Consider the following 27,271-nt stretch of genomic DNA (forward strand, 5'->3'; position numbering starts at 1 on the left):
CATGGAAGGAATGCAGGATTGGGCACCCCGGAAAAGAGCTGGAGGAGTCCTGCAGGACTCCTGAGTCCCCAAAGGGCAGATCCTTCACTCACCTGTGCTGGCGCAGGCTGAGGTCAGGAAGTGGAAGCAGCAGCAGCAGCAGCAGCAGCAGCAGCCACAGCATTCAGAGGCAGTGGCAGCAGATCCGTGGAATGGTGGATGGAGCAGGGAGCCATGGTCTTGCGAACAAGTGGAATCACCACGCTGGGCTGCCCTCGGCCCTTTCCCCCTTCCCCGGCCACCTCACTAGCTCTGGCCCTGGCCTCATCCTCAGCAGGGCATGGGCAAGCCAGACAGAGATGGACACCTGGGGCCACAGGAGTGTCCCCCTGACCTCTGTGTCCTAGTTGTTGAATGGGCATAAGGAGTCACCCAGGGCCCCTGGCACCAGTTTTCTCTGATGGAACTTGGGAAGAATTATGGAGGGATAGCATTTAGCGCCAGTTTATTCACAGAATAAAAGCACAACACAAGGTCGCCTCGGATGCTGATGTCAATGTTTTATTACCAGACCACATTTGGAGCACTTACCCAGGGATGTGAAGGGAAGACAATAACATATTAATTTAAGAGAACAAAAATGCTAGAACATGGGCATTCCTGATGCTCTTGCAAAACAGTGCTCTACATCCCCCTCCTCACCCTCTCCATAGTGGGGAAACTGAGGCAGCCAGGGATTTGGTCAAGATTACAGAGTGGTTTCTGAGTGTTTTGCTGATTACATCTGACCAAACTCCTTTTTCTGAAGTTCACTTCTTTAATCTTAACAGTTATGACTTTGGGAAACTCTGGGACAAATTCCACCTGGTTGAGGATGAAGCAAACCTATCCTGACTTAGTCCTGCTATCATTTACTACCAATGACCCATGCCCCTCCTTTGCCCCTGAGCAGTCCCCAGACAGGCTGGTACCATGTGGTGGCCTCACTAGGCTCTATGAAGAATGTCACATTGTCCTCTTACCCACTAAGCTGGATGCAGCCCTGTGATATGCTCTGACCAGGAAATGTGAGTGGGAGTGAAGTGTGCCACCTCAAATACAACACTTGGGAACAACTACATCTGGCCACCTCTCTGTCCATCTCTTATGTCACCTGGTAGTTACCTATGGTGGGTGCTTTTTTATCCTGGTCCCAGGGGGACCATGGTGGACATGTGGCAGGAGCAAGGAAGATACTTCCTTTATTATAAGTTGTTAAGACTTTGGGCTATTTGTTACCCACAATAACATCTAGCCCATCCTAACTGGAATGCATCCTCCGTTCTCCTCTCTATGAGGCAGCATAGCCTAACATTCAAAGTATGAACTCTATTGTTAGATACACGTGGGTTTGAATTTCAACTCCATCCTTTTATCAACTCCAACCTCAGACAATTTACTTGGAGTCTCTGAACCTCCATTTCTGCTCCGTAAAATGGATGGTTACACCATCTCAGGTTTGAAGAGGATTAAATCAAATAATAAAAATGTAAATCTTTGAATCCAGGACCTGGTACATATAGTCAATGTCAATAAATATTAGCTGTATGGCATATGTCTAGATTGTAAACAGTCTGAAAATGCAGCAACTTTTACAAAAGGAGACATTAAGCCTGTGGCATAAGTATCCTTTCAAACTGTTTTTCAGCAAATAGGATAATATTATATCTATCCACTCACACCCTACTTTTTACTCTTAATAAGATATTGTTGTGATATTTTTATGTTGCAAACAAAAAGATCTGCATCGTCTTTTTAAATTATAGGACAACATTGAATACCATTAATAATTTAATCACTTCTCTATTGCTGGACATTTCCATAGGTTGCATATGGCACTGAAAACAAATGAAGTAAATAAAAACTATTAAAATGTATTATATGCTAGAGTAAATATTTGTTAACTTTTGTTTGCTCTGCATCTATACATGTACTGGGTTGCAATTTAGAATGTATTTCTTATTACAAACAATGTTTTTAAAAAGTGTGGCAGTTGTTGATTTCAATTTTTTTCAAATTTTGAAAGATTACAAATAATCTAATTTTTTAAATTTCAGGAATAGAATTTAGTGATTCATCACTTACATATAACACCCAGGGATCATCCCCAAAATGTCCTCTTTAATGTCCCTAGTCATTTTGCCCATCCCTACACCAACATCCCACCAGTGGCCCTCTGTTGTTCTCTGTATTCAAAAGTCTCTTATGGTTTGTCTCCCTCTCTGTTTTTATATTATTTTTGCTTCCGTTATGTTCACATGTTCTGTTTCTTAAATTCCACATATGAGTGAAATCATAAGATATTTGTCTTTCCCTGACTTACTTAACTTAGCATAATACACTGTAGTTTCATCTACGTTGTTGCGAGTGGCAATATTTCATTCTTTTTGATTGATGAGTAATATTCCATTATACACACACACACACACACACACACACACACACCATATCTAATTTATCCATTCATCAGTCAATAGACATTTGGGCTCTTTTCATACTTTGGCTATTGTTGATAGTGCTGCTATAAACATTGGGGTCATGTTCCCCTTTGAATCAGCCCTCCTGTACCCTTTGGATAAATACCTAGTAGTGAATTGCTGAGTCATAGTGTAGTTCTGTTTTTTTAGTTTTTTGAGGTACATTCATACTCTTTTCCAGGGTGGCTGCACCAGTATGACTTCCCACCAGCAGTGCAAAAGAGTTCGTCTTTCCCTGCATCCTTGACAACATCTGTTATTGCCTGAGTTGTTAATTTTATCTGACAGATGTGAAGGAGTATCTCGTTGTAATTTTCATTTGTATTTCCCTCATCATGAGTCATGTTAAGCATATTTTCATGTGTCTGTTAGGCATCTGGATGTCTTCTTTGGAAAAGTGTCTTTCATGTCTTTTGACCATTTCCTCACTGGATTATTTGCTTTTTAGGTGTTGAGTCTGACAAGTTCTATATAAATTTTGGACACTAACCCTTTATTGGATATGTCATTTGGAAATATCTCCTCCCAATCCATTGGTTGCCTTTTAGTTTTGCTGATTGTTTCCTCTGCTGTGCAGAAGCTTTTTATCTTGATGAGGTCCCAAGAGTTCATTTTTGTTTTGTTTCCCTTGCCTCCAGAGACACGACAAGTAAAAAGCTGCTGCAGGTCAAAGACATTGTTGTCGGTTTTCCCCTCTAGGATTTTCATGGCTTCCTGCCTTACGTTTAGGTCTTTCATCCATTTTGAGTTTACTTTTGTATATGGTGTAGGAAAGTAGTCCACGTTCAGTCATCTGCCTGTCGTTGTCCAGTTTTTCCAGTACCATTTGCTGAAGAGACTGTCTTTTCCATTACATAATCTTTCTTGCTTTGTTAAAGATTAGTTGGCCAGGGGCTTCTGGGAAGATGGCAGTGTAGGAGGACGCTGGCTCACCGCATCCTGCGGATCACTTAGATTTCACCCACACCTGCCTAAATAATCCAGAAAATCGCCAGAAGACTAGCAGAATGGATTCTCCAGAGCCAAGCGTAGATGAGAGGCCCACGGAAGAGGGTAGGAAGGGCAGAGAGGCTGTGCGCGCTACACGGACTGACAGGAGGGAGCCAAGGCGGAGGGGCAGCCCACCGGCAAAGCAGAGCCCCCGAGTCTGGCTTGCAAAAGCGGAGGGGCCGGACAGAGTGTGTTCCGACAGCAAGCGGGACTTAACATCTGGAAGGTTATAAGTTAACAGCTCTGCTCAGAGAGAGGGAGGGCTGGAGGACAACAGGAGGGAGAGTTGTTGAGCCCCGGACAACAGAGCGCAGCTTGGTGGGGAACAAAGGGGCTCGCCAGCGCCATCTCCCTCGCCCATCCCCCAGCCAAAATCCCAAAGGGAACCAGTTCCTTCCAGAAAACTTGCTTGCACCGTGCAAACACCCAATGCTGTGCAGAATTCTGTGGATCCATCCTCCGGCGGGTCTGACTCCCTTTTGGTGCTGCAGGGCCCCTCCTGAAGTGGATCTCCGAAGGAAAAGCGAGCTGAGCCTACCCCTCCTGCCCCTGTGCACCTTGCCAATCCACCACACCTAATACACCAGGTCCCCAGCACCACAAGACTGGCAGTGTGCAAGTAGCCCAGATGGGCCATGCCACCCCACAGTGAATCCCCCCCCAGGAGAGGGAAAGAGAAGGCACACACCAGTCTGACTGTGGCCCCAGTAGTGGGCTGGGGGCAGACATCAGGTCTGATTGCAGCCCCGCCCACCAACACAAGTTATTCAAGACGGCACAGGGGAAGTGCCCTGCAGTTCTGCACCACTCCAGGGACTATCCAAAATGACGAAACAGAAGAATTCCCCTCAAAAAAAATCCCCAAATAATGACAGCTAATGAACTGATCAAAAAAGATTTAAACAATATAACAGAAAGTGAATTTAGAATAATAGTAATAAAATTAATCGCTGGGCTTGAAAACATTATAAAGGACAGCAGAGAATCTATTGCTACAGAGGTCAAGGGACTAAGGAACAGCCAGGAGGAGCTCAAAAATGCTATTAATGAGCTGCAAAATAAAATGGAGATGACCACAGCTCGGAATGAAGAGGCAGAGGAGAGAATAGGTGAATTAGAAGATAAAATTATGGAAAAAGAAGAAGCTGAGAAAAAGAGAGATAAAAAAAAACCCAGGAGTATGCTGGGAAAATTAGAGAACTAAGTGATGCACTAAAGAGAAATAATCTACGCATAATTGGTATTCCAGAGGAGGAAGAGAGAGGGAAAGGTGCTGAAGGTGTACTTGAAGAAATAATAGCTGAGAACTTCTCTGATCTGGGGAAGGAAAAAGGCATTGAAATCCAAAAGGCACAGAGAACTCCTTTCAGACATAACTTGAATCAATCTTCTGCATGACATATCATAGTGAAACTGGCAAAATACAAGGATAAAGAGAAAATTCTGAAAGCAGCTAGGGATAAACGTGCTCTAACATATAAAGGGAGACCTATAAGACTCGTGACTGATCTCTCTACTGAAACTTGGCAGGCCAGAAAAGAATGGCAGGAGATCTTCAATGTGATGAACAGAAAAAATGTGCAGCTAAGAATCTTTTATCCAGCAAGTCTGTCATTTAGAATAGAAGGAGAGATAAAGGTCTTCCCAAACAAACAAAAACTGAAGGAACTTGTCACCACTAAACCAGCCCTCAAGAGATCCTAAGGGGGATCCTGTGAGACAAAGTACCAGAGACATCGCTACAAGCATGAAACCTACGGACATCACAATGACTCTAAACCCATATCTTTCTATAATAACACTGAATGTAAATGGACTAAATGCACCAACCAAAAGACATAGGGTATCAGAATGGATAAAAAAACAAGACCCATCTATTGCTGTCTACAAGAGACTCATTTTAGACCTGAGGACATCTTCAGATTGAGAGTGAAGGGATGGAGAACTATTTATCATGCCACTGGAAGTCAAAAGAAAGCTGGAGTAGCCACACTTATATCAGACAAACTAGACTTTAAATTAAAGGCTGTAACAAGACATGAAGAAGGGCATTATATAATAATCACAGGGTCTATCCATCAGGAAGAGCTAACAATCATAAATGTCTATGCACCGAATACAGGAGCCCCCAAATATATAAAACAATTACAAACATAAGCAACCTTATTGATAAGAATGTGGTAATTGCAGGGGACTTTAACACTCCACTTACAGAAATGGATAGATTATCTAGGCACATGGTCAATAAAGAAACAAGGGCCCTGAATGATACATTGGATCAGATGGACTTGACAGATATATTTAGAACTCTGCATCCCAAAGCAACAGAATATACTTTCTTCTCGAGTGCACATAGAACATTCTCCAAGATAGATCACTTACTGGGTCACAAAACAGCCCTTCATAAGTATACAAGAATTGACATCATACCATGCATACTTTCAGACCACAATGCTATGAAGCTTGAAATCAACCACAGGAAAAAGTCTGGAAAACCTCCAAAAGCATGGAGGTTAAAGAACACCCTACTAGGGGCGCCTGCGTGGCTCAGTTGGTTAAGCGTCCGACTTCAGCTCAGGTCACGATCTCGCGGTCCATGAGTTCGAGCCCTGCGTCGGGCTCTGTGCTGACAGCTCAGAGCCTGGAGCCTGTTTCAGATTCTGTGTCTCCCTCTCTCTCTGACCCTCCCCCGTTCATGCTCTGTCTCTCTCTGTCTCAAAAATAAATAAACATTAAAAAAAAAAAGAACACCCTACTAAAGAATCAATGGGTCAACCAGGCAATTAGAGAAGAAATGAAAAAATATATGGAAACAAACGAAAATGAAAATACAACAATCCAAACGCTTTGGGACGCAGCGAAGGCAGTCCTGAGAGGAAAATACATTGCAATCCAGGCCTATCTCAAGAAACAAGAAAAATCCCAAATATAAAATCTAACAGCACACCTAAAGGAAATAGAAGCAGAACAGCAAAGACACCCCAAACCCAGCAGAAGAAGAGAAATAATAAAGATCAGAGCAGAAATAGACAATATAGAATCTAAAAAACTGTAGAGCAGATCAACGAAACCAAGAGTTGGTTTTTTGAAAAAATAAACAAAATTGACAAACCTCTAGCCAGGCTTCTCAAAAAGAAAAGGGAGATGACCCAAATAGATAAAATCATGAATGTCAATGGAATTATTACAACCAATCCCTCAGAGATACAAACAATTATCAGGGAATACTAGGAAAAATTATATGCCAACAAACTGGACAACCTGGAAGAAATGGACAAATTCCTAAACACCCACACTCTTCCAAAACTCAATCAGGAAGAAATAGAAAGCTTGAACAGACCCATAACCAGCAAAGAAATTGAATCAGTCCTCAAAAATCTCCCAACAAATAAGATTCCGGGACCAGATGGCTTCCCAGGGGAGTTCTACCAGACGTTTAAAGCAGAGATAATCTCTATCCTTCTCAAGCTTTTCCAAAAAATTGAAAGGGAAGGAAAACTTCCAGACTCCTTCTATGAGGCCAACATTACTTTGATTCCTAAACCAGAGACCCAGTAAAAAAAGAGAACTACAGGCCAATATCCCTGATGAATATGGATGCAAAAATTCTCAATAAGATACTAGCAAATCGAATTCAACAGCATATGAAAAGAATTATTCACCATGATCAAGTGGGATTCATTCCTGGGATGCAGGGCTGGTTCAACATTCACAAATCAATCAACGTGATACATCACATTAATAAAAGAAAAGATAAGAACCATATGATCCTGCCAATTGATGCAGAAAAGGCATTTGACAAAATTCAGCAACGTTTCTTAATAAAAACCCTCAAGAAAGTCGGAATAGAAGGAACATACTTAAACATCATAAAAGCCATTTATGAAAAGCCCACAGCTAACATCATCCTCAACAGGGAAAAACTGAGAGCTTTTTCCCTGAGATCAGGAACACAACAGGGATGTCCACTCTCACCGCTGTTGTTTAACATAGTGTTGGAAGTTCTAGCATCAGCAATCAGACAACAAAAGGAAATCAAAGGCATCAAAATTGGCAAAGATGAAGTCAAGCTTTCACTTTTTGCAGATGACATGATACTATACATGGAAAATCCGATAGATTCCACCAAAAGTCTGCTAGAACTGATACATGAGTTTAGCAAAGTTGCAGGATACAAAATCAATGTACAGAAATCAGTTGCATTCTTATACATAATAATGAAGCAACAGAAAGACAAATAAAGAAACTGATCCCACTCACAATTGCACCAAGAAGCATAAAATACCTAGGAAGAAACCTAACCAAATATGTAAAAGATCTGTATGCTGAAAACTATAGAAAGCTTATGAAGGAAATTGAAGAAGATATAAAGAAATGGAAAAACATTCCGTGCTCATGGATTGGAAGAATAAATATTGTGAAAATGTCAATACTACCCAAAGCTATCTACACATTCAATGCAATCCCAATCAAAATTACACCAGCATTCTTCTCAAAGCTAGAACAAGCAATCCTTAAATTCTTATGGAACCACAATAGGCCCTGAAGAGCCAAAGTAATTTTGAAGAAGAAGACCAAAGCAGGAGGCATCACAATCCCAGACTTTTGCCTCTACTACAAAGCTGTAATCATCAAGACAGCATGGTATTGGCACAAAAACAGACACATAGACCAATGGAATAGAATAGAAACCCCAGAACTAGACCCACAAATGTATGGCCAACTCATCTTTGACAAAGCAGGAAAGAACATCCAATGGAAAAAAAAGACAGTCTCTTTAACAAATGGTGCTGGGAGAACTGGACAGCAACATGCAGAAGAATGAAACTAGACCACTTTCTCACACCATTCACAAAAACAAACTCAAAATGGATAAAGGACCTGAATGTGAGACAGGAAACCATCAAAACCCTAGAGGAGAAAGCAGGAAAAGACCTCTCTGACCTCAGCCATAGCAATTTCTTACTTGACACATCCCCAAAAGCAAGGGAATTAAAAGCAAAAATGAACTACTGGGACCTTATGAAGATAAAAAGCTTCTACACAGCTTATGGGAAAAGATATTTGCAAATGACCTATCCGACAAAGGGCTAGTATCCAAAATCTATAAAGAAATCACCAAACTCCACACCTGAAAAAATAACCCAGTGAAGAAATGGACAGAAAACATGAATAGACACTTCTCTAAAGAAGACATCTGGATGGCCAACAGGCACATGAAAAGATGCTCAACGTCGCTCCTTATCAGGGAAATACAAATCAAAAGCACACTCAGATATCACCTCACGCCAGTCAGAGTGGTCAAAATGAACAAATCAGGAGACTATAGATGCTGGAGAGGATGTGGAGAAACGGGAACCCTCTTGCACTGTTGGTGGGAATGTAAATTGGTGCAGCCGCTCTGGAAAGCAGTGTGGAGGTTCCTCAGAAAATTAAAAATAGACCTACCCTATGACCCAGCAATAGCACTGCTAGGAATTTATCCAAGGGATACAGGAGTACTGATGCATAGGGGCACTTGTACCCCAATGTTCATAGCAGCACTCTCAACAATAGCCAAATTATGGAAAGAGCCTACATGTCTATCAACTGATGAATGGATAAAGAAATTGTGGTTTATATACACAATGGAGTACTACATGGCAATGAGAAAGAATGAAATATGGCCCTGTGTAGCAATGTGGATGGAACTGGAGAATGTGATGCTAAGTGAAATAAGCCATACAGAGAAAGACAGATACCATATGTTTTCAGTCTTATGTGGATCCTGAGAAACTTAACAGAAACCCATGGGGGAGGGGAAGGAAAAAAAAAAAGAGGTTAGAGTGAGAGAGAGCCAAAGCATAAGAGACTGTTAAAAACTGAGAACAAACTGAGGATTGATGGGGGGTGGAAGGGAGGGGAGGGTGGGTGATGGGTATTGAGGAGGGCACCTTTTTGGGATGAGCACTGGTGTTGTATGGAAACCAATTTGACAATAAATTTCATATACTGAAAAAAAAAGAAAAAAAAAGAAAATCTATCTTCAGCAAAAAAAAAAAAAATAAATAAAATAAAAAGATTAGTTGGCCATACATTTGTGAGTCCATTTCTGGTTTCTCTATTCTGTTTCAGTGATCTAAGTGTCTGGTTTTGTGCCAGTACCATACTGTCTTGATGATTACAACTTTGTAACACATCTTGAAATCTGGAATTGTGATGCCTCCTGACTTGGTTTTCTTTAGGATTGTTTGTTTTAGCTCTGTGAGGAATGCTGGTATTATTTTTATAGGAATTGCATTGAATATGTAGATTGCTTTAGGTAGTATTGACATTTTAACAATATCTGTTCTTCCAATCCAGGAGCATGAATGTTTTTCCATCTTTTCTGTGTCTTCTTCAGTTTCTTTCATACACTTTCTATACTTTCCAGTTTAGAAATTTTTCACCCCTTTGGTTAAGGTTTATCCCTAGGTATTTTTTGGGTTTTGGTGCAATTATAAGTGGGATATATAGCTTGATTTCTCTTTATGCCGCTTCATTATTGGTGTATAAAAATGCAACTGACTTCTGTACACTGATTTTGTATCCTGCGACTTGGCTGAATTCATGTAGCAGTTCCAGCAGTTTTTGGTGGAGGTTTTTGGCTTTTCCACATAAAGTATTATGTCATCTATGAACAGTGAAAGTTTGACTTCCTCCTTGCTCATTTGGATGCCTTTTATTTCTTTGTATTGTCTTATTGCTGAGGCTAGGACCTCCAATACTATGTTGGATATTTGTGTGAGAATGGGCATCCTTGTCTGATTCTGGACCTTAGGGGGAAAGCTCTCAGTTTTTCCCCATTGAGGATGATATTAGCTGTGGGTCTTTCTTATATGGCCTTTATGATCTTGAGGTATGGTCCTTGTATCCCTCCTTTCTCGAGGGTTTTTATCAAGAAAGGACGCTATATTTTGTCACATGATTTTTCTACCTATATTGAGAGGATCATGTGGTTCGTGTCCTTTTATTAATGTGATGAATCACAATGGTTATTTGTGGATACTGAACCAGCCCTACATCCTAGGAATTAATCCCACTTGATTGTGGTGAATAATTCTCTTAAAGTACTGCTTGATCCAGTTGGCTAGTATCTTGTTGAGAATTTTTGCATCCAGGTTCACCAGGGACATTGGTCTCCTTTGTAGTGCAGTCTTTGTCTGGTTTTTGAACAAAGGTAAGACTGGCCTCATAAAATGAGTTTGGAAGTTTTCCATCCATTTCTATTTGTTGGAACAGCTTCAAAACAATAGGTGGTAACTCTTCTTTAAATGTTTGGTAGAATTTCTCTGGAAAGTCATCTGGCCCTGGACTCTTTGTTGGGAGATTTTTGATTACTGATTCAATTACTTTAGTGGTTTTGGATCTGTTCAAAGTTTCCATTTCCTCCTGTTTTAGCTTTGGTAGTTTATATGTTTCTAGAAATTTGTCCATTTCTTCCTGATTGGCCAATCTGTTGGCATTTAATTGCTCATAGTGCTCTTCTTACTGTTTGAATTTCTACAATTTTGGCCGTAATATCTCCTCTTTTATTCATGATTTTAATTATTTGGGTCCTTTCTTTTTTCTTTTTGATCACTCTGGCTAGGGGGTTATCAATTTTATTAATTATTTCAAAGGACAGGCTCCTGGTTTTATTGAACTGTTCTACTGTTTTTGTTTTAATTTTGATATCATTGATTTCTGTCCTAATCTTATTATTTCCCTTCCTCTGCATGTTTGGCCTTTATTTGCTATTTTCCAGCTCCTTTAGGTGTATGGTTAGGTTGTGTATTTGAGACCTTTCTTCCTTCCTATGTCTGTGATTAATTGATCTATATATTTGAGTTCTTTAATGTTGGGGGCATACATATTTACAACTGTTAGATCTTCTTGGTGGATAGACCCCTTAATTATGATATAATGCCCTTTCTAATCTATTGTTACAGTGTTTATTTTAAAATCTAGTTTGCCTGATAGAAATATGGCTACTCTGGCTTTCTTTTGATGACCATTAGCATGATAGCATGATTCTCCATCCCCTTACTTTCAATTTGCATGCATCTTTAGGTCTACAATGAGTCTCTTGTAAGCAGCATATAGATGGAACTTGTTTTCTTAGCCTCTGTGATGCCCTATGTCTTTTGATTGGAGTGTTCAGTCCATACATTTAGATTGAGTACTGAAAGATGAATTTTGTACCATTGTGGTGCCTATAGATATGGTGTTTCTGGTGATGTTCTCTGGTCCTTTCTAATCTTTGTTGCTTTTGGTCTTTCCTTTTTTTTCTTTCTTTTTTTTTTTTTTTTCTTTTCTCCAGAGTCCCCCTTAAAATTTCTTGCAGGGCTGGTTTAGTGGTCATGAACTCCTTTAGTTTTTGAATGTCTGGGAAACTCTTTTATCTCTCCTTTTATTTTGAATGACAGCCTTGCTGGATAAAGAATTCTTGGCTGCATATTTCTCTCATTCAGCACATTGAATATCCTGTGATGCCGTTCTGGCCTGCCAAGTTTCAGTTTACAGGTCTGCTGCAAACCTGATCTGTCTTCCCTTGTATGTTAAAGACATTTTTTCTCTTGCTGCCTTCATAATTCTTCCCTTGTCTGTGTATTTTCTGAATTTGACTATGATATGCCTTGGTAGTGGTCGTTTTTTGTTGAATCTAATGGGAGTTCTCTGTGCTTCTTGGATTTTGATGCCTGTGCCATTCTCCAGATTATGAAAGTTTTCCACTATAATTTGTTCACATCAACTTTCTGTCCCTTTTTCTCTCTCTTCATCTTCTGGGACTCCTATTTTTCATATGTTATTCCTTTTTTTGTTTTTTGAGACTACTTCTTGTAGCATGCTCTTTTGCCTGTTTGCCTCCTTTTCTCAGCTTCATTATTCTCCATAAATTTGTCTTCTATTTTGTTGATTCACTGCTCTGCTTCATTCATCCTTCTCGTTGTGACATGCATTCAATACTGCATGTCAGTTAGAGCATTTTTAATTTCATCCTGACTAGATTTTATTTATCTCTTCAAAAACAGATTTTATGCTTTTTTCCACCCCAGGTAGAACTCCTATTTTCATGGTTCTAAATTCTAGTTCAGACATCTTGCTTATATCTGTGTTGATTAAACCCCTGACTATCATTTCTTCCTGTTCTTTCTTTTGGGGTGAATCCTTCATCTTGTTATTTTAGAGGAAGAAAAAAATTAGTAAAATAAAAAATAATTCAAATAAAGGATGCTATATCCTAGATGCGTTTTGGTTGGCTTGTTGACAGAAGCTGGCTAGAATAGAGAAAAGTATGAAAGAAAAGGGAAAAAAAGCAAATGAAATAGAATAAAAGATCTTAAAAAGTCAAAATTAAAAAATAAACCAAAAATAAGTTTTTCCCTTTCTGTTTCCAAAGAAGAACAAAGGAAGAAAAAAGTCTGTATTTTAAGCCAAAACAGAAGAAAATGTACAAATAAATGAACCAGGAAACAGAATAAAACCCGAATGAAGCTACATCCAGTTTCACCTAGAACTGAAACTATGAAGCCCTCTATAGTCCATACACTAAGCAAGTGAAGTGACTTGTGCTGGTCTACTAGGGGATGTGCCTGAAGGGGCAGTTGGGCAATGCGTAGTATAATGGCTTTGTTCTCCACTATAGCTTATTGGTGTGGGTGTACGCATGTACATGCATGGGAGAAGTGGAAATGGCTTCACCCAGCTCCCTAATCTCTGGCACAGGAACTTCACACTCTCACCAACTCGCGATCAAGCACCTCTTCATTGTCTCCGGCCTCTGTCTGCTTCCCACCTCTACCCTATCCTGTCCACACTGCCTGCCTGCCAAGCATCACCTTCCTCCAGAGTTTTATCTCAGATGGGGTTGTGTTTCAAAACCCCACACTTCGGAGACAGCTGGGCTTGGACAAGCACTGACTCACTGGGGGAGGGTCTCAGTGAGCAGCGGCCAGGGGAAGGCTTGTCCAGAAAACATGTGTGTGATCGTGCAGCAGCAGAGGTTCAGAGGTTATGGCAAATCACAAAACACAGCTGGTTCCAGGTTTCACTCTGGTGTCTTTGTCCCAATACCAGCAAATGTGGCTGCTCTCTGGGGTCCACATGAGATCTCTGTCTGAGGGGAGGCCATATGGCCTCTACCAAGTGCACTACAAGCAGGGGAATCGCTTCTCCCCATGTGGCCCATGGACCTCTCAGGCCCCACTCCCTGCTCCTGGGGAGTCGCTCTACTTCCTCACCAGAGCACAGCCAGGCACTGAGTTACAAAACTTCAGACTCTGCACTCCACTGTTCATAGAATCCTGGTGATATTGAAACCCTCTCCTTTCTTCCTGTCAAAGGTTTTGGGGAATTGATTTCTTGTTCAGTCCCCTGTAAGCATTTTTATTCTTTCTCTCCCTTTCTTTCCAGCTACTTTCAGGGGAGTGCTTTTCCTGCACAATTCCAATGCACCACACTTTCCCCCTTTCTCTTTCTCTGTCCTCTCTCTGCAAAAACATCTCCCTACCCTCCCTGTCTTTTCTCTCCCCCAGTTCACCTCACTGCACCATGTACCTGCTGAACACTGTGGCTCAAGTTATGTTGATTGTTGTCAGTCCTCAGGTCAATTTCCTAGGTGTTTAAAATGGTTTCATGCTGATCTAGCTGTGTTTCAGGGATAAGGCAAGCTCAGGATCTCCATGGTGCTCTGCCATCTTAACTCCTCACAAATAATCTTGATATCTCTGAGAATTTGTTTCATCTTTTTCTTTATGATGACATGTCAGCCATGTTTCTGACATAGGACAGAGGTTCCATCTGATTGAGTTGACTCTTCCAAATCCCTAAGTTGAATTGCTTCTTCTGCATAGGAAAATGTTTATTCCATTGGCTACATAAGCTTCACCCCAGCCACCCAAGCAGAGCCCCAGGAACCAGTGGAGGGGAGCACATCCCATCCATCTGCCCTCACTCACCTTCCTCGGGTACTTATATGGGGCTGTCACTGACTTCACATACTGCTGCAGCTCCTGGGTGAGCTGGTCCTGGTCATGGGAGAGGAATTCCGGGGTCAGGACAATAAATGCCTTCATCACCTGCAATGCAGAACCAGAGTGAGGCTCAGGGTGAGTGGCAAACAAATGCGTAGTTTAAAAAGTAAATGTTTATTAAATAAATGGAAAAACAAGTTGAGAGTTGGGCCTTTGGGAAAAAAACAGGACCAGTTTCCATACTTCCAATTTCCACTCTTTGCTTTAGAAAATAACCTCTCAGCCTCCATTTCCTTCTCTGTGACATGGGGATAGCATAGCTTCACCCCTCATTGCATTTATGTCAAGATTCATTGAGATAACACATGTAAAATGTGAAGCCAGTTTAAATTATTTGTATTCCTATCATTATCATTATCATTACCATTTTTACTATTATTGTAGATAGAGTTCTGTGGGCATGAAATAGATGTTGGTAATTAACCATTTTTAAATTATTTATGTCCCTATTACAGGTCACAGGGCCTTAAACATACTAGGTACTCAACACACACTTGTTGAATCAATGAATGCATGCTCTGAAGCCAGATCTCTCAGATTCCCATTCCACCTCCACCACTTAAGGGCTTTGTGATCAAGAAAGTCATTTAATCTCTTTATGCTTCTTCACTATTAAAAAAAGGGTATCAGAATCCTTAATGAATTAGGCTGTTGTGAGGGGGAAATAACCTGTCACATAAAAAGGGCTCATCAATAGGAAATTGTCGGCAGCAGCAGTAGGAGCAGCATTCACAAGCATCATTTTCTGTCACACATAGTTGGGGCCACAGTGCCCTCTGGTGACCACACAGTGTAAATGCACATGCACGTGCATTCTGCCCTCCCCCCACCCTAAGTGGGAGGTTGGGGAGATATGGCCTGGAAAATGTTTTTCCTGCATCTGCCTTCCAGGTGCTCACACACAGACATAATGACCTCTGTGTCCTCCTCCTTACCTCCCTTCGAATTGGGTCCGGGCTGCTCACCACAGCCGATTCAGCCACTGCTGGATGTTCCACCAGGGCATACTCGACCTCATCAGCCCAATTCAGTACCTGGAGGATCAGTGACTCCTTCTTGGTTTTTGAGCAGCTGGCAGGTCTGGGTGACCCAGGCCTTCAAGTGTCATATTTTGAAGAGTCATATCTTCCTTTGGTATGTAGGATAACTGTCTCAGGGAGCCCAGATACCTGTCATCTGCCTCTGTTTTGGGCCCCAACCATGAAAAATGGACACTCCATATAAGAAATATGACAGTCACAGGACACCTAAGTGGCTCAGTGGGTTAAGGATCCGACTTCATCTCAGGTCATAATCTCACAGTTCATGAGTTTGAGCCCCGCGTTGGGCTCTGTGCTTACAGCTCAGAACCTGGAGCCTGCTTCAGATTCTGGGTCTCCCTCTCTTTCTGTCTCTCCTCAACTCGCACTCTGACTTTCTCCCTGTCTCCCTCTCTCTCAAAAACAAATAATCATTTTTTAAAAATAAAATACAACAGTCACATGCTCCCCAGAGTTTCTTATCTCACTGCCTCTGGTCAGGGAAGAGGGTACATGTTTAGTCCTCCCTGAGCTATGGTGCTTCATCTGAAACTTTCAGGCAAATTCTGCATCCTATTCCCCATTATATGAGCATGTTTTAAGAAAAAGAAGAAAAGACTCTCTACTGTCTAAATATACATGGAAATGGGGTGCTGTAAGATAATGTAAACTTTTTCTAGAAAAATCATTCTATTTTACAAGTATGTCCCATTCCTCCTTCTGCCTTCTCTCCAAGACTGCCAAATATTCATTCAACAAATGTTAAATGCCTGCTATGTGTCAGACATGATTCAAGGTCTTAGGGACCTTGTAGAGAACAAACAAGGTCCCTGCTCTCAGTACATTCTCATAACAGTAAGAAGGTTACCACAGATTAAGCTGTTACTGTGTGCAAGGTGCAGAGTCATTTCCACACATCATGACTCTTATACTTCATAAAGGATTAGAAAGCACAGTTACTTCCCCAGTTTTTCTAATGTAACACATACTCAAATGGTGAAGTAATTTGTCCCATGTCATCAGCTAGTGTTGAGGCCTCAGGGTTGAATAATTACCTGTTTCATTCTAATATTCAGGCTGCATTTTTTTGGCACATGGACTGTAATTGTAACAAAGTCAATAAGATCTTCTAATCTGAAGTTGAAGACTGCCTCCTACATGTCCTATTATATTACTGCCTCAGCTTGAGTTTTTAGGTTAATTAATATGCCTCACTCTAGGGGCGCCTGGGTGGCTCAGTCCATTGAGCATCCAACTCTTGATTTCAGGTCGGGTCAAGATTTCAACATTCATGAGATCAAGCCCCACATCAGGTTCCATGCTGAGCATGGAGTCTGCGTGGGATTCTCTGTCCCCCTCTCTCTGTGCCCCTCTCCATACTCACAAAATAAATCAGTAAACTTAAAAAAAAATATGCCTCGCTCCAACGTGTAGCCAGGTGGCACACACAGCCATGAACAAAGTCAACATTTCTTATACTTTGAAGTATTTTCTAAAATGTCAAAGTGGAGATACTCTGAACTAGAGCTCCAAGACATAGTTTCCATGTGTGCTAAGGAACTGAAGGAACATGCAAAAGGTCCTGTGCATCCCTGTCTGTATCCAAGTTTCTGATTCATTCACTCATTCATTCATTCACTCCATGAATACTAATGGATGAATAAGCCTATTCTCTTCTAAGCAAGTACATCGTGGTGAGCCAGAACATGCAGCCCAGCTTCATGGGGCTCAGATATAGCAGAGCAAAAAAAAAAAATTTGGTCTAATAACTGTGTACTAAGTATATAGCCAGAAACTGAACTAAGTGTTATTAAGGGAAGGACCGAATAAGGCCATAAAGATACATTTTAGAAGGAAATTACTTATTTTAGGAGAACAAGGGTACCTCCCCTAAAAAAGTCCTACTTCCCCTGACATCTGAAGGATAAATGGGACTTCACCAGGTGATGGGGGGTATCCTGGGAGGGGGAACAGTTTGCACCAGAGAAATTCTCAGAAGGGTCATGCATACACTACTGTCGGGGGTTAGATGCCAGGGGTCACTGAGAGATGGCCTTGGTCTAGACCTTCCAGGCCATTTAGAGCCAAGATGATAATTGCCATCCAACATCTGTTCCCCCTTCTCTGTCACAGTCAGACAACAAGCTGAATTTAAGATGAATAATCTTAGGCTCCAGACAAACTGAACAACTTATAATGATCACAGACTCACTCTGGGTTGGTTATTTTAATTGAGGTATTTGCCCACAATAGGATAATTCATTGAGCACTTTTATGTAGATATTTTCAACTTCAGTTAAATTTTTTTTTAGAAAAGAAAAGAAAAAGATATTTGCACACCATGAAATTTATCATGGTGGTTCTACAACCATCACTGCTAGAAGCACTTGCTTTTAAGTACTCTTTGTTCTTATCAAAATTACTTTAAAATGATATTAATTGAGTTTATAAAATACACAATTTAATTTGCACAATACTGTAAAACGGCTCAATGAAATTTGTACATGTGCATTCATCTGTGGAACCACCTACCAAATCAAGATGCTCAGGACACCCCCAGCCACCTCATTGGCTCCCCAGGCCCTCTCCCACTTGGTATGCCCCTCAGAATGACCACTAATCATTCTGAAAGCCCCTTATAGTAAAGAACAAAAAGGCAATGACTTAGAAGGGTCAGGTGCTGATTCCACATGTTATGCAGCAAAGAGGGCTGATGAGACCCTCCCTTGCTCCCTCAAACAGGCTTCCTCCTCAGAGATGAGTAGAAAAGTCCTGACAGGCCTTGTCCATCTCAGAAGGGAAGGAAGCAGCAACTATCATGGCTCTGGTGCTGTGGGGGGTCAGAAGATTTCATCTTATCCCTAAAACCGTCAGTTGGTTCTGACTAAACCATGGGGAAGGGATCATCCGGATCCTCATTAGGATCCATGGGTAGAATGATGCTGAGCGAACTACCACTGGCCACCAACACAATGATGTTTCCTAAGGAACCTGGTGCATGTACCATTGATCACTGTGATGGCTTTGTCATGCGTCAGCAGAGAAACACACACATTTTCTAAACCCACATGTAACCTCCACATAAATGCAATGACAAAGTCATGCTTCCACCAGGGTCTAACTAAACCTTGTACAACTGAAAACACACTAACTCTTTCCTTAGAAAGGTTTGTCCTTTGGTAATGTTCTTGAGTATTCCTCTCTAATTCATTCAAGTGGCTATTACTCACCCTCCTTGCAACATTCTTGATGCTGGGCTCTGCTGTCAATGGTCTATGAGGTGTAAGATTTCAAGATGCTAAGAGCACTGATGCTGGAAAGTATTAAAATCACTCATAAAATGACAAAGGAGTATGTCAGAGAGTGAGATCAGAAACATCTGAAGGACAGAAAATGAACAGGAGGAATGATGTGATAAGCCCTCTAAGAAAAAAAGATAACGAAGACATTCAGCATCCTGAGAAAATTTTTGAAGCTCTCAAATATTTTTCATTAAACAAGAACCATTTTGGGGTTGCTTGAGTGGCTCATTTGGTTGAGCATCTGACTTGATTTCGGCTCAGGTCATGATCCCAGGGTCATGGGATCAAGACCCACACTGGGCTCCATACTGGGCATAGAGCATGCTTGGGATTCTCTCTCCCTCCCACTCTGCTTCTCCCCCCTGCTCATGCACACTCTCAAAAAAATTTTTTTAAAAAAGGAACCATTTTCATGATAGTATTGTACAATTAGGAATGGATTTCAAAACATAATTACAGTTGACATATAATTTTTGTCAGACAATTTGCATCCAAACTCCCCTACATCAACACTTGACTCAGTATGTGTTTATGCCAGGAATGATCACATAGTTGCATCTATAGCTTTACTGTTATTATACAAAGTAAGCTAAAGTACACCAGATGTTTTCAGGGCAAATTCTCAGTTTTGCTTTCTTTTCTCAAACTTAATAATAATACTAAGTTTTGGACTCTAATGCTTCAAATAAAATATTAAGGAGCAAAAACAAATAAGAGGTAATCTTCATCAAAAGAACAAAAAGAGAAGCCACAGACTGGTAGACAATATTTGTAAAGGACACACCTGTAAAGGACTGTTACCTAAAATATGCTAAGTACTCTTCAAACTCAACAGTAAGAAAACAAGCAACCTGATTGAAAAATAGAGCAATGACTAACAGATGCCACAACAGAAAGATATACACATAGCAAATAAGCATATGAAAACATGTTCTACATCATATGTCACAAGGTAGATGAAAATTAAAACAACAGTGAGATATCAGTACACCAGTTAGAATGGCCAAAATCTAGAATGCTTACTATACAAAATGTTGTTGTGGATGTGGAACAGAAACTCACTCATTCCTGGAGGGAATGCAAAATGGTACAGCCACTTTGGAGAAAGTTGGGTGATTCTTACAAAACTCTTAGCCTATGATCCATTAATTGTGCTCCTCAGTATTTATCCAAAAAGTTTTACCCACAAAACCCTGATGTTTAGAGTAGTTTTAATAATAATTTCCAACAGTAGGAAGTAACCAAGGTATTCATCAGTAGGTGAATGGATAAGAAAACCGTGGTACATTCAGACAATGGAATATTATTCAGGGCTATAATGAAATAAGGTATCAAGCTATGAAAAGACATGGAGAAAAACCTAAACAGATGTTATTAGGTGGAAGAAGCAAATCTGAGAAGGCTACATACACTATTATTCCAACTATATGACATTCTAGAAAAGGCAAGATAATGGACACAGTAAAAAGGTCAGTGGCTGTCAGGGCTTAGGGGAGAGGGAGGGGGAGGGATGAATAGGTGCAGCACAGAGGATGTTTAGGGCAGTGAAACTAGTAGGTATGATACTATAATGGTAGATACATGTCATCAAAAATTTGTCCAGTCCCACAGAATGCACAACCCAAGAGTGAACCCAAATGAAAACTATGGTATGTCACAGGTTCCTAGTGTCAAAGACATATCCTGTGTGGGACGCCACCCAGGAGTTGGGGGTGGGGGTGATGGTGTGGATTTTTGGTAATGGATTTTCTCTAGGCTGCTTCTTTGGTTCCCAGGGACTCTCCTTTGGCATGCCTTTCAACCTACTGGAACCAATTAAGATCGCAAGGTTTAAAAAAGGACTGGTCTTTTGTAACATTGCAAGGTCTCATTATTCCTTAGGATATGAGGGAAAATGGCCCATTAATGGCACATTAAGCTTAAGTATAGCTTTTCCATTAGATCTCTTCTGCAGGAACAGGGCAAATGGACTGAGGTACCCTCTGTCCAGGCCTGAATGGTCCCCAATCAGGACCCTGATCTAAGGGCCTCTTGATGAATATATTTGGCCACTAAGCAGGCTGATAAACTCCCTCCTGATATACTGGATGATTGTTTAAACAGGCCTCCTCTGAACAAACCCATCTTGCTTGAGGAAACACAGGCCATCCCTAACAAAGGGGATGGTGACACTCTTTGTTCCTCTTTATAGGCTCAGGTTCCTCTAGCTGTATGTGGGAGCTTCTCCTTCATTCATTTCCCAGGTTAATGGCTATAATTGGAGCTAATTGTCTCTGGTGAACCTACCTTGGGACAGGGACTTTAAAGAATATTCCTGGGGCACCTGGGTGGCTCAGTTAGTTAGATGGCTGACTTCAGCTCAGGTCATGATCTCGCAGTTCACAGTTCATCTGTTTGAGCCCCACATCAGGCTCTGGCTGGCAGCTCAGAGCCTAGAGCCTGCTTCTAATTCTGCATCTCCCTCTCTCTCTGCCCCTCCCCTGCTTGCTCTCTGTCTCTGTTTCTCTCAAATAATAAACATTAAAATTAAAAAATAATAATAATATTCCCAAGCAGCTGCCAAAACTCCTTTTGTTTCAGGGAAGTTCCCTGTCTTCACTGACCAGATATGTACTGCCCAATTCCCCTTGAGTGTGGGGAAAAAACATCTGCATCTGGTCATCTGTCTGAGACGACAGGCTTTAGGACCAGAAAAGCTCTTTCTCTGCCCTCTGGGCTTTTACCTGCCTCCAGCCTTCCAGGCAGCAGGAAGATGACCTCCCATCCCTGCCTTCCCCTCCCCCTCCTCCTGTTTCTGCACCACCTTGGGTACTGCCTGCATATCTGGTTCCTGTACCATCCTCGGTGCCTCTGGCACCATTGGCTCCTCCTGCTTCCTTTACTATCAAAGGGCAAAGAGCACACCCTTGGACTTACACTGCCCACTTCAGATTCCTCACCAGTGTCCCAGGTACAAATTGACAATGGGGAACAAATTGGTTGACTTTTAAGTGTCATACTTAAAAGGTGGAACATACTCAATATCTAAACTAATTTAGATATTAGTTTAGAATATCTAAACTAAGTTTGTTGGTTTAATTAAGATAGACATATCTTTCGAGTTGTCAGCATGAAATGTGAAAGTTTACCAACATTTGCTAAAGGTCAAAGAAGCTCCTGTTTTCTCTGTTGCAATTTGTTAGCAAAGGGATGACTTGAAACGATGGTTAATTTCGTGTGTCTCAAGGTTTTCATGAGTAATTGTTAACACAGCTATCAAGAGCTTTGTAACCTGAAACTTTTCATCTCTGACAATCCTGGATAAGGAGGACATGAGGGTCTAACAAGTGGCTTTTCCTGAGAAGGGCTCTCAAGAGGAAAGTCTGGAAGAACTTGCTTTTCTTGGCCCCCTAAAAGGGCCAGAAGGTTGGCACCTAACTTACAACTCTACATGAGGAAATTTTGACCATTTACCTTCTCTTTCCCAATATAGATCTAACTTTAAGATAGTACTGACTGAATACCTCCCTCAGGAGGCCAGGAATCTCCATCCTCCAGGAGGTATTTCAGGTGCCTCTTAGCATTGATAGGTCCAGTATCAAGCCCTGACCGGGAAAAGACTCATGAGGAAGTCTGATGCCACCTTAAGCTGTATGAAGTCACTCACCATGGAACCGTAGATTGGGATTCAACACTTGCTTCAGCCCTTTGGTCAGGTCGGAACCTTTCCACTGTCCATCTCATTCACACACATAGAGTGATTCCAACCTGATGCCCAGCACCTTAGAGTTGTGGCTTGATTTCTTATTCCTTATGGAACTACTCAGGCTACTCTGGGAGGTGGTCAGGCTCCCCTTCTGCTGCTTAGGGGAAGGTCTACCAAAACAAACCTGGGTTTTTACCAGTCTGACCAGCGATATTCCCTGAACTGGTTCCTGGGCCTCACCAGGTTCTATTGTGCATCTGGGGCCCTGGCCCCAGTGTGCCGGGAGGGGCTAGTCTACTATGGATCAAGTGGTCTGCTGGCGCCAGGTGAGGTCACTTCTTCTGGTGCTCCAAGGTTCATACCCCAGCAACAAAGGAGGTGGAAATGCACCATCCCCAAATCCCTGAAGCAAGCCCCCAAGAAATATAGCAGGATTCTCGCACAAAGAGATGGGACACTGAGGCTTTCTTTGTCCAGGAAGCAACTTTATTTGTCGTGCTTGCATAGGCTCAAGGGGTTCATACCTAGAAAACTGAGCCCTGAGTGCAGTGGGGTGTAGCCTTTTATGCAATTTCTCTTTCTTTGTCTCCCATATATGGTGACACATATAGTCTGATTGGACCCAGTCCAAGTTACAGAGTCCTGTCAGAGCTATGCATATGTGTCTGGGAGTTCACTGGGTAACATTGCCTTCCTTTGTTCTGAGAAGGCCTCCACCACATTCCTTAGGGAGGGGCTCTACCACATAGCTACCACCTGTCCCATTATATCACCATTACAGTATCATTGACTGTATTCCTTATGCTTTGCTTTTTATTCCCATGACTTACTCAATTCACAGCTGGAGGCCTGTATCTCCCTCCTCCCTCTCCCCTTCTTCCATTTTGTACCCCCCCCTTGGCTGTCCAATAACCATCCTTTTATTCTCTGTATGTATAGTTCTGATTCTGCTTATTTTCCTATTCATTTTTTTTTTAGATTCCATTTATGAGTGGAATCATATGGTATTTGTCCTTCTGGGCATGACTTATTTCACTTAGTATAATGCCGTCTGGGTCCTTCTATGTTGTCTCACATGGCATGATCTCATGCTTTTTAAAGCTGTATGATATTCCATCATATACATATACCACTTTTTCCTTATCCATTCATCTACTAATGGGCACTAAGATTGCTTCCATATCTTGGCTATTGTAAAAAGTGCTGCAATAAACATAAGGGTGTGTGTATCTTTTCTAGTTAGTGTTTTCCTGGTAAATATCAATAGTGGTAGTATTGGGCCACATGATATTTCTATTTTTAATTTTTTGTGTAAATACCATACTGTTATCCCCAGTGGCTGTACCAATTTACATTCCCAACAACAGTGCACGAGGTTATTCTTTGCCCACATCCTCACCAACACTTGTTTTTTGTGTTCTTGATTTTAGCCATTCTAACAGGCATGAGGTGATATCACATTACAGTTTGATTTGCATTTCCCTGATGATGAGTGATGTTGAGCATCTTATCTTTGCATATGTCTACTGGCCATCTGTATGACTTCTTTGGAAAAATGTCTTTTAGAAATGTCCATTTTTTAATTGGATAGTTTTTTGGTGTTGAGTTGTATGAGTTCTTTTTATAGTTTAGATATTAACTCCTATCAGATATGTCATTTGCAAATACATTCTCCCATTCAGTAGGTTGTGCTCTTTGCTGATGGTATCCTTTTCTGTGCAAAAGCTCTTTATGAGAGGTGAAAGACCTATATACTGAAAACTGTAAAACACTAATGAAATTGAAGATAACACAAATGGAATGATATTCCATGCTCCTGTATTGGAATAATTAGCATTGGTGTGATGTCCATATTACCCAAAACAGTCTGTAGATTGAATGCAATCCCTATCTCAATAACAAAAGTATTTTTTTTTTTGCAAAACTAGAATAATCCTAAAATATGTATGGAACAACCAAAGACCTGAAATACGCAAAGCAATAATGAGAAAGAAAAACAAAGCTGAAAATAGCACAATCTCAGATTTGAAGATACACTATAAAGCTGTAGTAATCAAAACAGCATGGCACTAGATCAAAAACAGATACATAGATCAGTGGAACAGAATAGAGACTCCGGAAATAAACCCATATATAGATGATCAGTTCATCTATAGCAAAGGAGACAAGGATATACAATAGGGAAAAGACAGTCTTTTCAATATATTCTGCTGGGAAAACTAGACAGCTACATATAAAAGAATTAAACTGGACTCTTTCTAACACTATACACAAAAATTAACTCAAAATTGATTAAAGCCCTAAATCCATACAAATCCTAGAAGTAAACAGTCAGTAATTCTCTGACATCAGTTACAGCAACATTTTTCTAGATACGTCTCCTAAGGAAAAGGAATCAAAAGCAAAAATAAACTATTGGGAATTCATCAAAATAAACAGACCCCAAGTATTTTATGTGCATGAGACTAAAGCTGAATTTCAAGTCAGAGTTAAAGCATTTCCTAAAATGACTGAGGACCCTTATATGTTTGCTGAAGAATTTAACATATTCATTCCAACTTACCAACCTGGTTTGTCAGATTTTTAACATTGGTTCACATGCTTGTTACTGAGAGCTAGGCCAAATATAGCAAGAAACTCACCCACTGGGAACATCCTGAACAAGATTTAGAGAAACAGAGAAACTTCTTTGGGTGGGGCCAAGATGGCAGAGCAGCATGGAAGTTCTCAGCTTCTCTCATCCCTGAAATGCATCTAGATCAGCACCAAACCATTGTGTACACCTAGCAAATTGATCTGAGGATTAACACAACAATGTGCATAATTTGAACCACAGAATTTGGCAGATATGCAGTGCAGAGAGGTGAAGTGGGGGAGAGAGAAGCTGTGGAGGGTAGGGAGCTATTTTGGGGGAGAGAGGAAAGAAAAACTGGGGGAGAGTGTGGTGCACTGGGAAAGTACAGGAAAAACACTCCCCCAAAAGCAGTTGGAGAGAAAGAGAGGAAATACCCATGAGGGACTGAAAAAGAAATCTGTTCCCCAAAACCATTGATAGAGAGTAAGGAAAGGGTTTCAATCCCATTAGGACTCTATAAATAGGGGAGCACAGAGCTGGAAATTCCAGAACTCAATACCTGGCGATGCTCTGGTGGGAAAGGTGAATCCCCATGAGCAGACAGTGAGGTCTGAGGGGTCTGTGGGCCACATGGGGAGAAGCGGTTCCCCTGCTTGGAGGGCATTTGGTAGAGACCATACAGCCTCCTCAAAGGCAAAGGTCTCAGCAGACCCCAGAGAGCAGCCATGTTTGCTGGTATTAGAACAAAGTTGCCAGAGTGCAGTGAAACCTGGTGCCAGCTATGTGTTGTGATTTGCCATAATCTCTGAACCTTTGCCACTGCAAGGATCACATGAACATTTTCTGGGGCAAGCTAGCACCTGGCCAGTGCTCAGCGAGACCCTTCCCCAGATGGTCAGAGCAGGTCCAAGCTGCTGAGTTCTCAGAAGTGAGGGGTTTGAAAACACAGCCCCATCTGAGATAAAATTCAAGAGGGAGGTGCCACCTGGCAGACCGACAGCTTGGACACGGACAGTGTAGAAGCAGGGAGTGGATAGTGGCCTGAGACAAAGGAGGGCATGCTTGAATATGGGTGGGTGAGAACACAGAGTTCCTGTGCCAGAAACTAGGAAGCTGAGTAATGCCACTCTCACCACTCGCACGCATGTGCATACATGCGCTCACAACAATCCACCCAAGTAAGTTAAACAGCACCACCTAGTGGAGAATGGAGCCATTATAACAAGCCCTTCCCAACTGTACCCTCTAAGCACATGCCCTAGAGAACTACCACAAATCTCTCTGCCTGCTTAAAGAGTATGGACTATAGAGTGCTTCATAGTTTGAGTTCTAGGGGAAACCGGATGTAACTTGATTAGGATTTCATTCTGTGTGCTGGCTCATCTATTTGATTTTTTTTTTCTTTTTCTCCTTTCTTTTCTTTTTCTTGCATACACGAAGGAAAAAAATTATTTTTATTTTCCTTTTAAAAAAACTTTTTACGTTTTTTAATTTTTTTGTAAATATCTTTATTCTCTTTCATTTTCTTCATTTCATTTTATTCTACTTTATTGTATACATTTGTTTTTAATTTTTAAACTTTTTCTTACCTTTTTTATTTTTTTTTATTTTTTTTCATTTATTTCCCTTTTTCTCTATTCTATAAAGCTTCTTTCAACCACCAGACCAAAACACACCTAGAATATAGCTACCTTTACTTGATTTTTCTGTGTTGTTTTAAATTTTTAAATTTATTTTTTTTCCTTCCTCCAAAATGACAAAGTGAAGGAATTAAACCCAAAAGAAAGAACAGGAAAAAATAACAGCCAGGGGCTTAGTCAACACAGATATGGCAAGATGTCTGAACTAGAATTTAGAACCATGATAATAAGAATACCAGCATGGGTTGAGAAAAGAATAGAATCCCTTTCCCTTCCTGCAGAGATAAAGGAAGTAAAATCTAATTAGGATGAAATCAAAACTACTATAACTGACATGCAATCTTAAATGGATGCCACAGCAGAAAAAATGGACAAAGCAGAGCAGTAAATCAGCAATATATCAGCAAAATTTTTGGAGAATAATTAAGCAGAAAAAATAGGGAAACAAAGGCAGAAGAGCACAAAATAAGAAGTAGAGAACTCAGTGACTTAAAAAAAAAAAAAGAATAACATCTGAATCAAGGAGTCCCAG

General features: G+C 41.0%; 2 protein-coding genes across 3 annotated transcripts in view; both read right to left on the minus strand.

Moving 5' to 3' along the window:
- Nucleotides 1-27,271, minus strand: part of LOC113594805 (transport and Golgi organization protein 1 homolog) — a 91,706-nt gene that overhangs the window by 19,292 nt on the left and 45,143 nt on the right. The window lies entirely within an intron of this gene.
- On the minus strand, nucleotides 520-21,678 carry LOC106970528 (acetyl-coenzyme A synthetase-like). The gene is made up of 4 exons (XM_053213820.1): nucleotides 21,563-21,678; nucleotides 15,454-15,598; nucleotides 14,444-14,563; nucleotides 520-843 (listed from the first exon to the last, which is right to left on the minus strand). Exons 1-4 carry the CDS (start codon nucleotides 21,676-21,678, stop codon nucleotides 664-666), a joined length of 561 nt encoding a protein of 186 aa, XP_053069795.1. The 3' UTR covers nucleotides 520-663.

This window comes from Acinonyx jubatus, chromosome E3 (genome assembly GCF_027475565.1).
Source record: "Acinonyx jubatus isolate Ajub_Pintada_27869175 chromosome E3, VMU_Ajub_asm_v1.0, whole genome shotgun sequence".
Taxonomy (NCBI): Eukaryota; Metazoa; Chordata; class Mammalia; order Carnivora; family Felidae; genus Acinonyx; species Acinonyx jubatus.

What these genes read in the sequence shown, in the direction of transcription:
- LOC106970528 (XM_053213820.1), bottom strand. Translation starts at nt 21,678, where the DNA reads ATGGTACAGGAACCAGATATGCAGGCAGTACCCAAGGTGGTGCAGAAA. An exon ending in GCCTGGAAGGCTGGAGGCAG is followed by an intron (nt 15,599 to 21,562) that starts GTAAAAGCCCAG and finishes TGGGTCACCCAG; the next exon opens with ACCTGCCAGCTGCTCAAAAA. An exon ending in CGGACCCAATTCGAAGGGAG is followed by an intron (nt 14,564 to 15,453) that starts GTAAGGAGGAGG and finishes TCTGCATTGCAG; the next exon opens with GTGATGAAGGCATTTATTGT.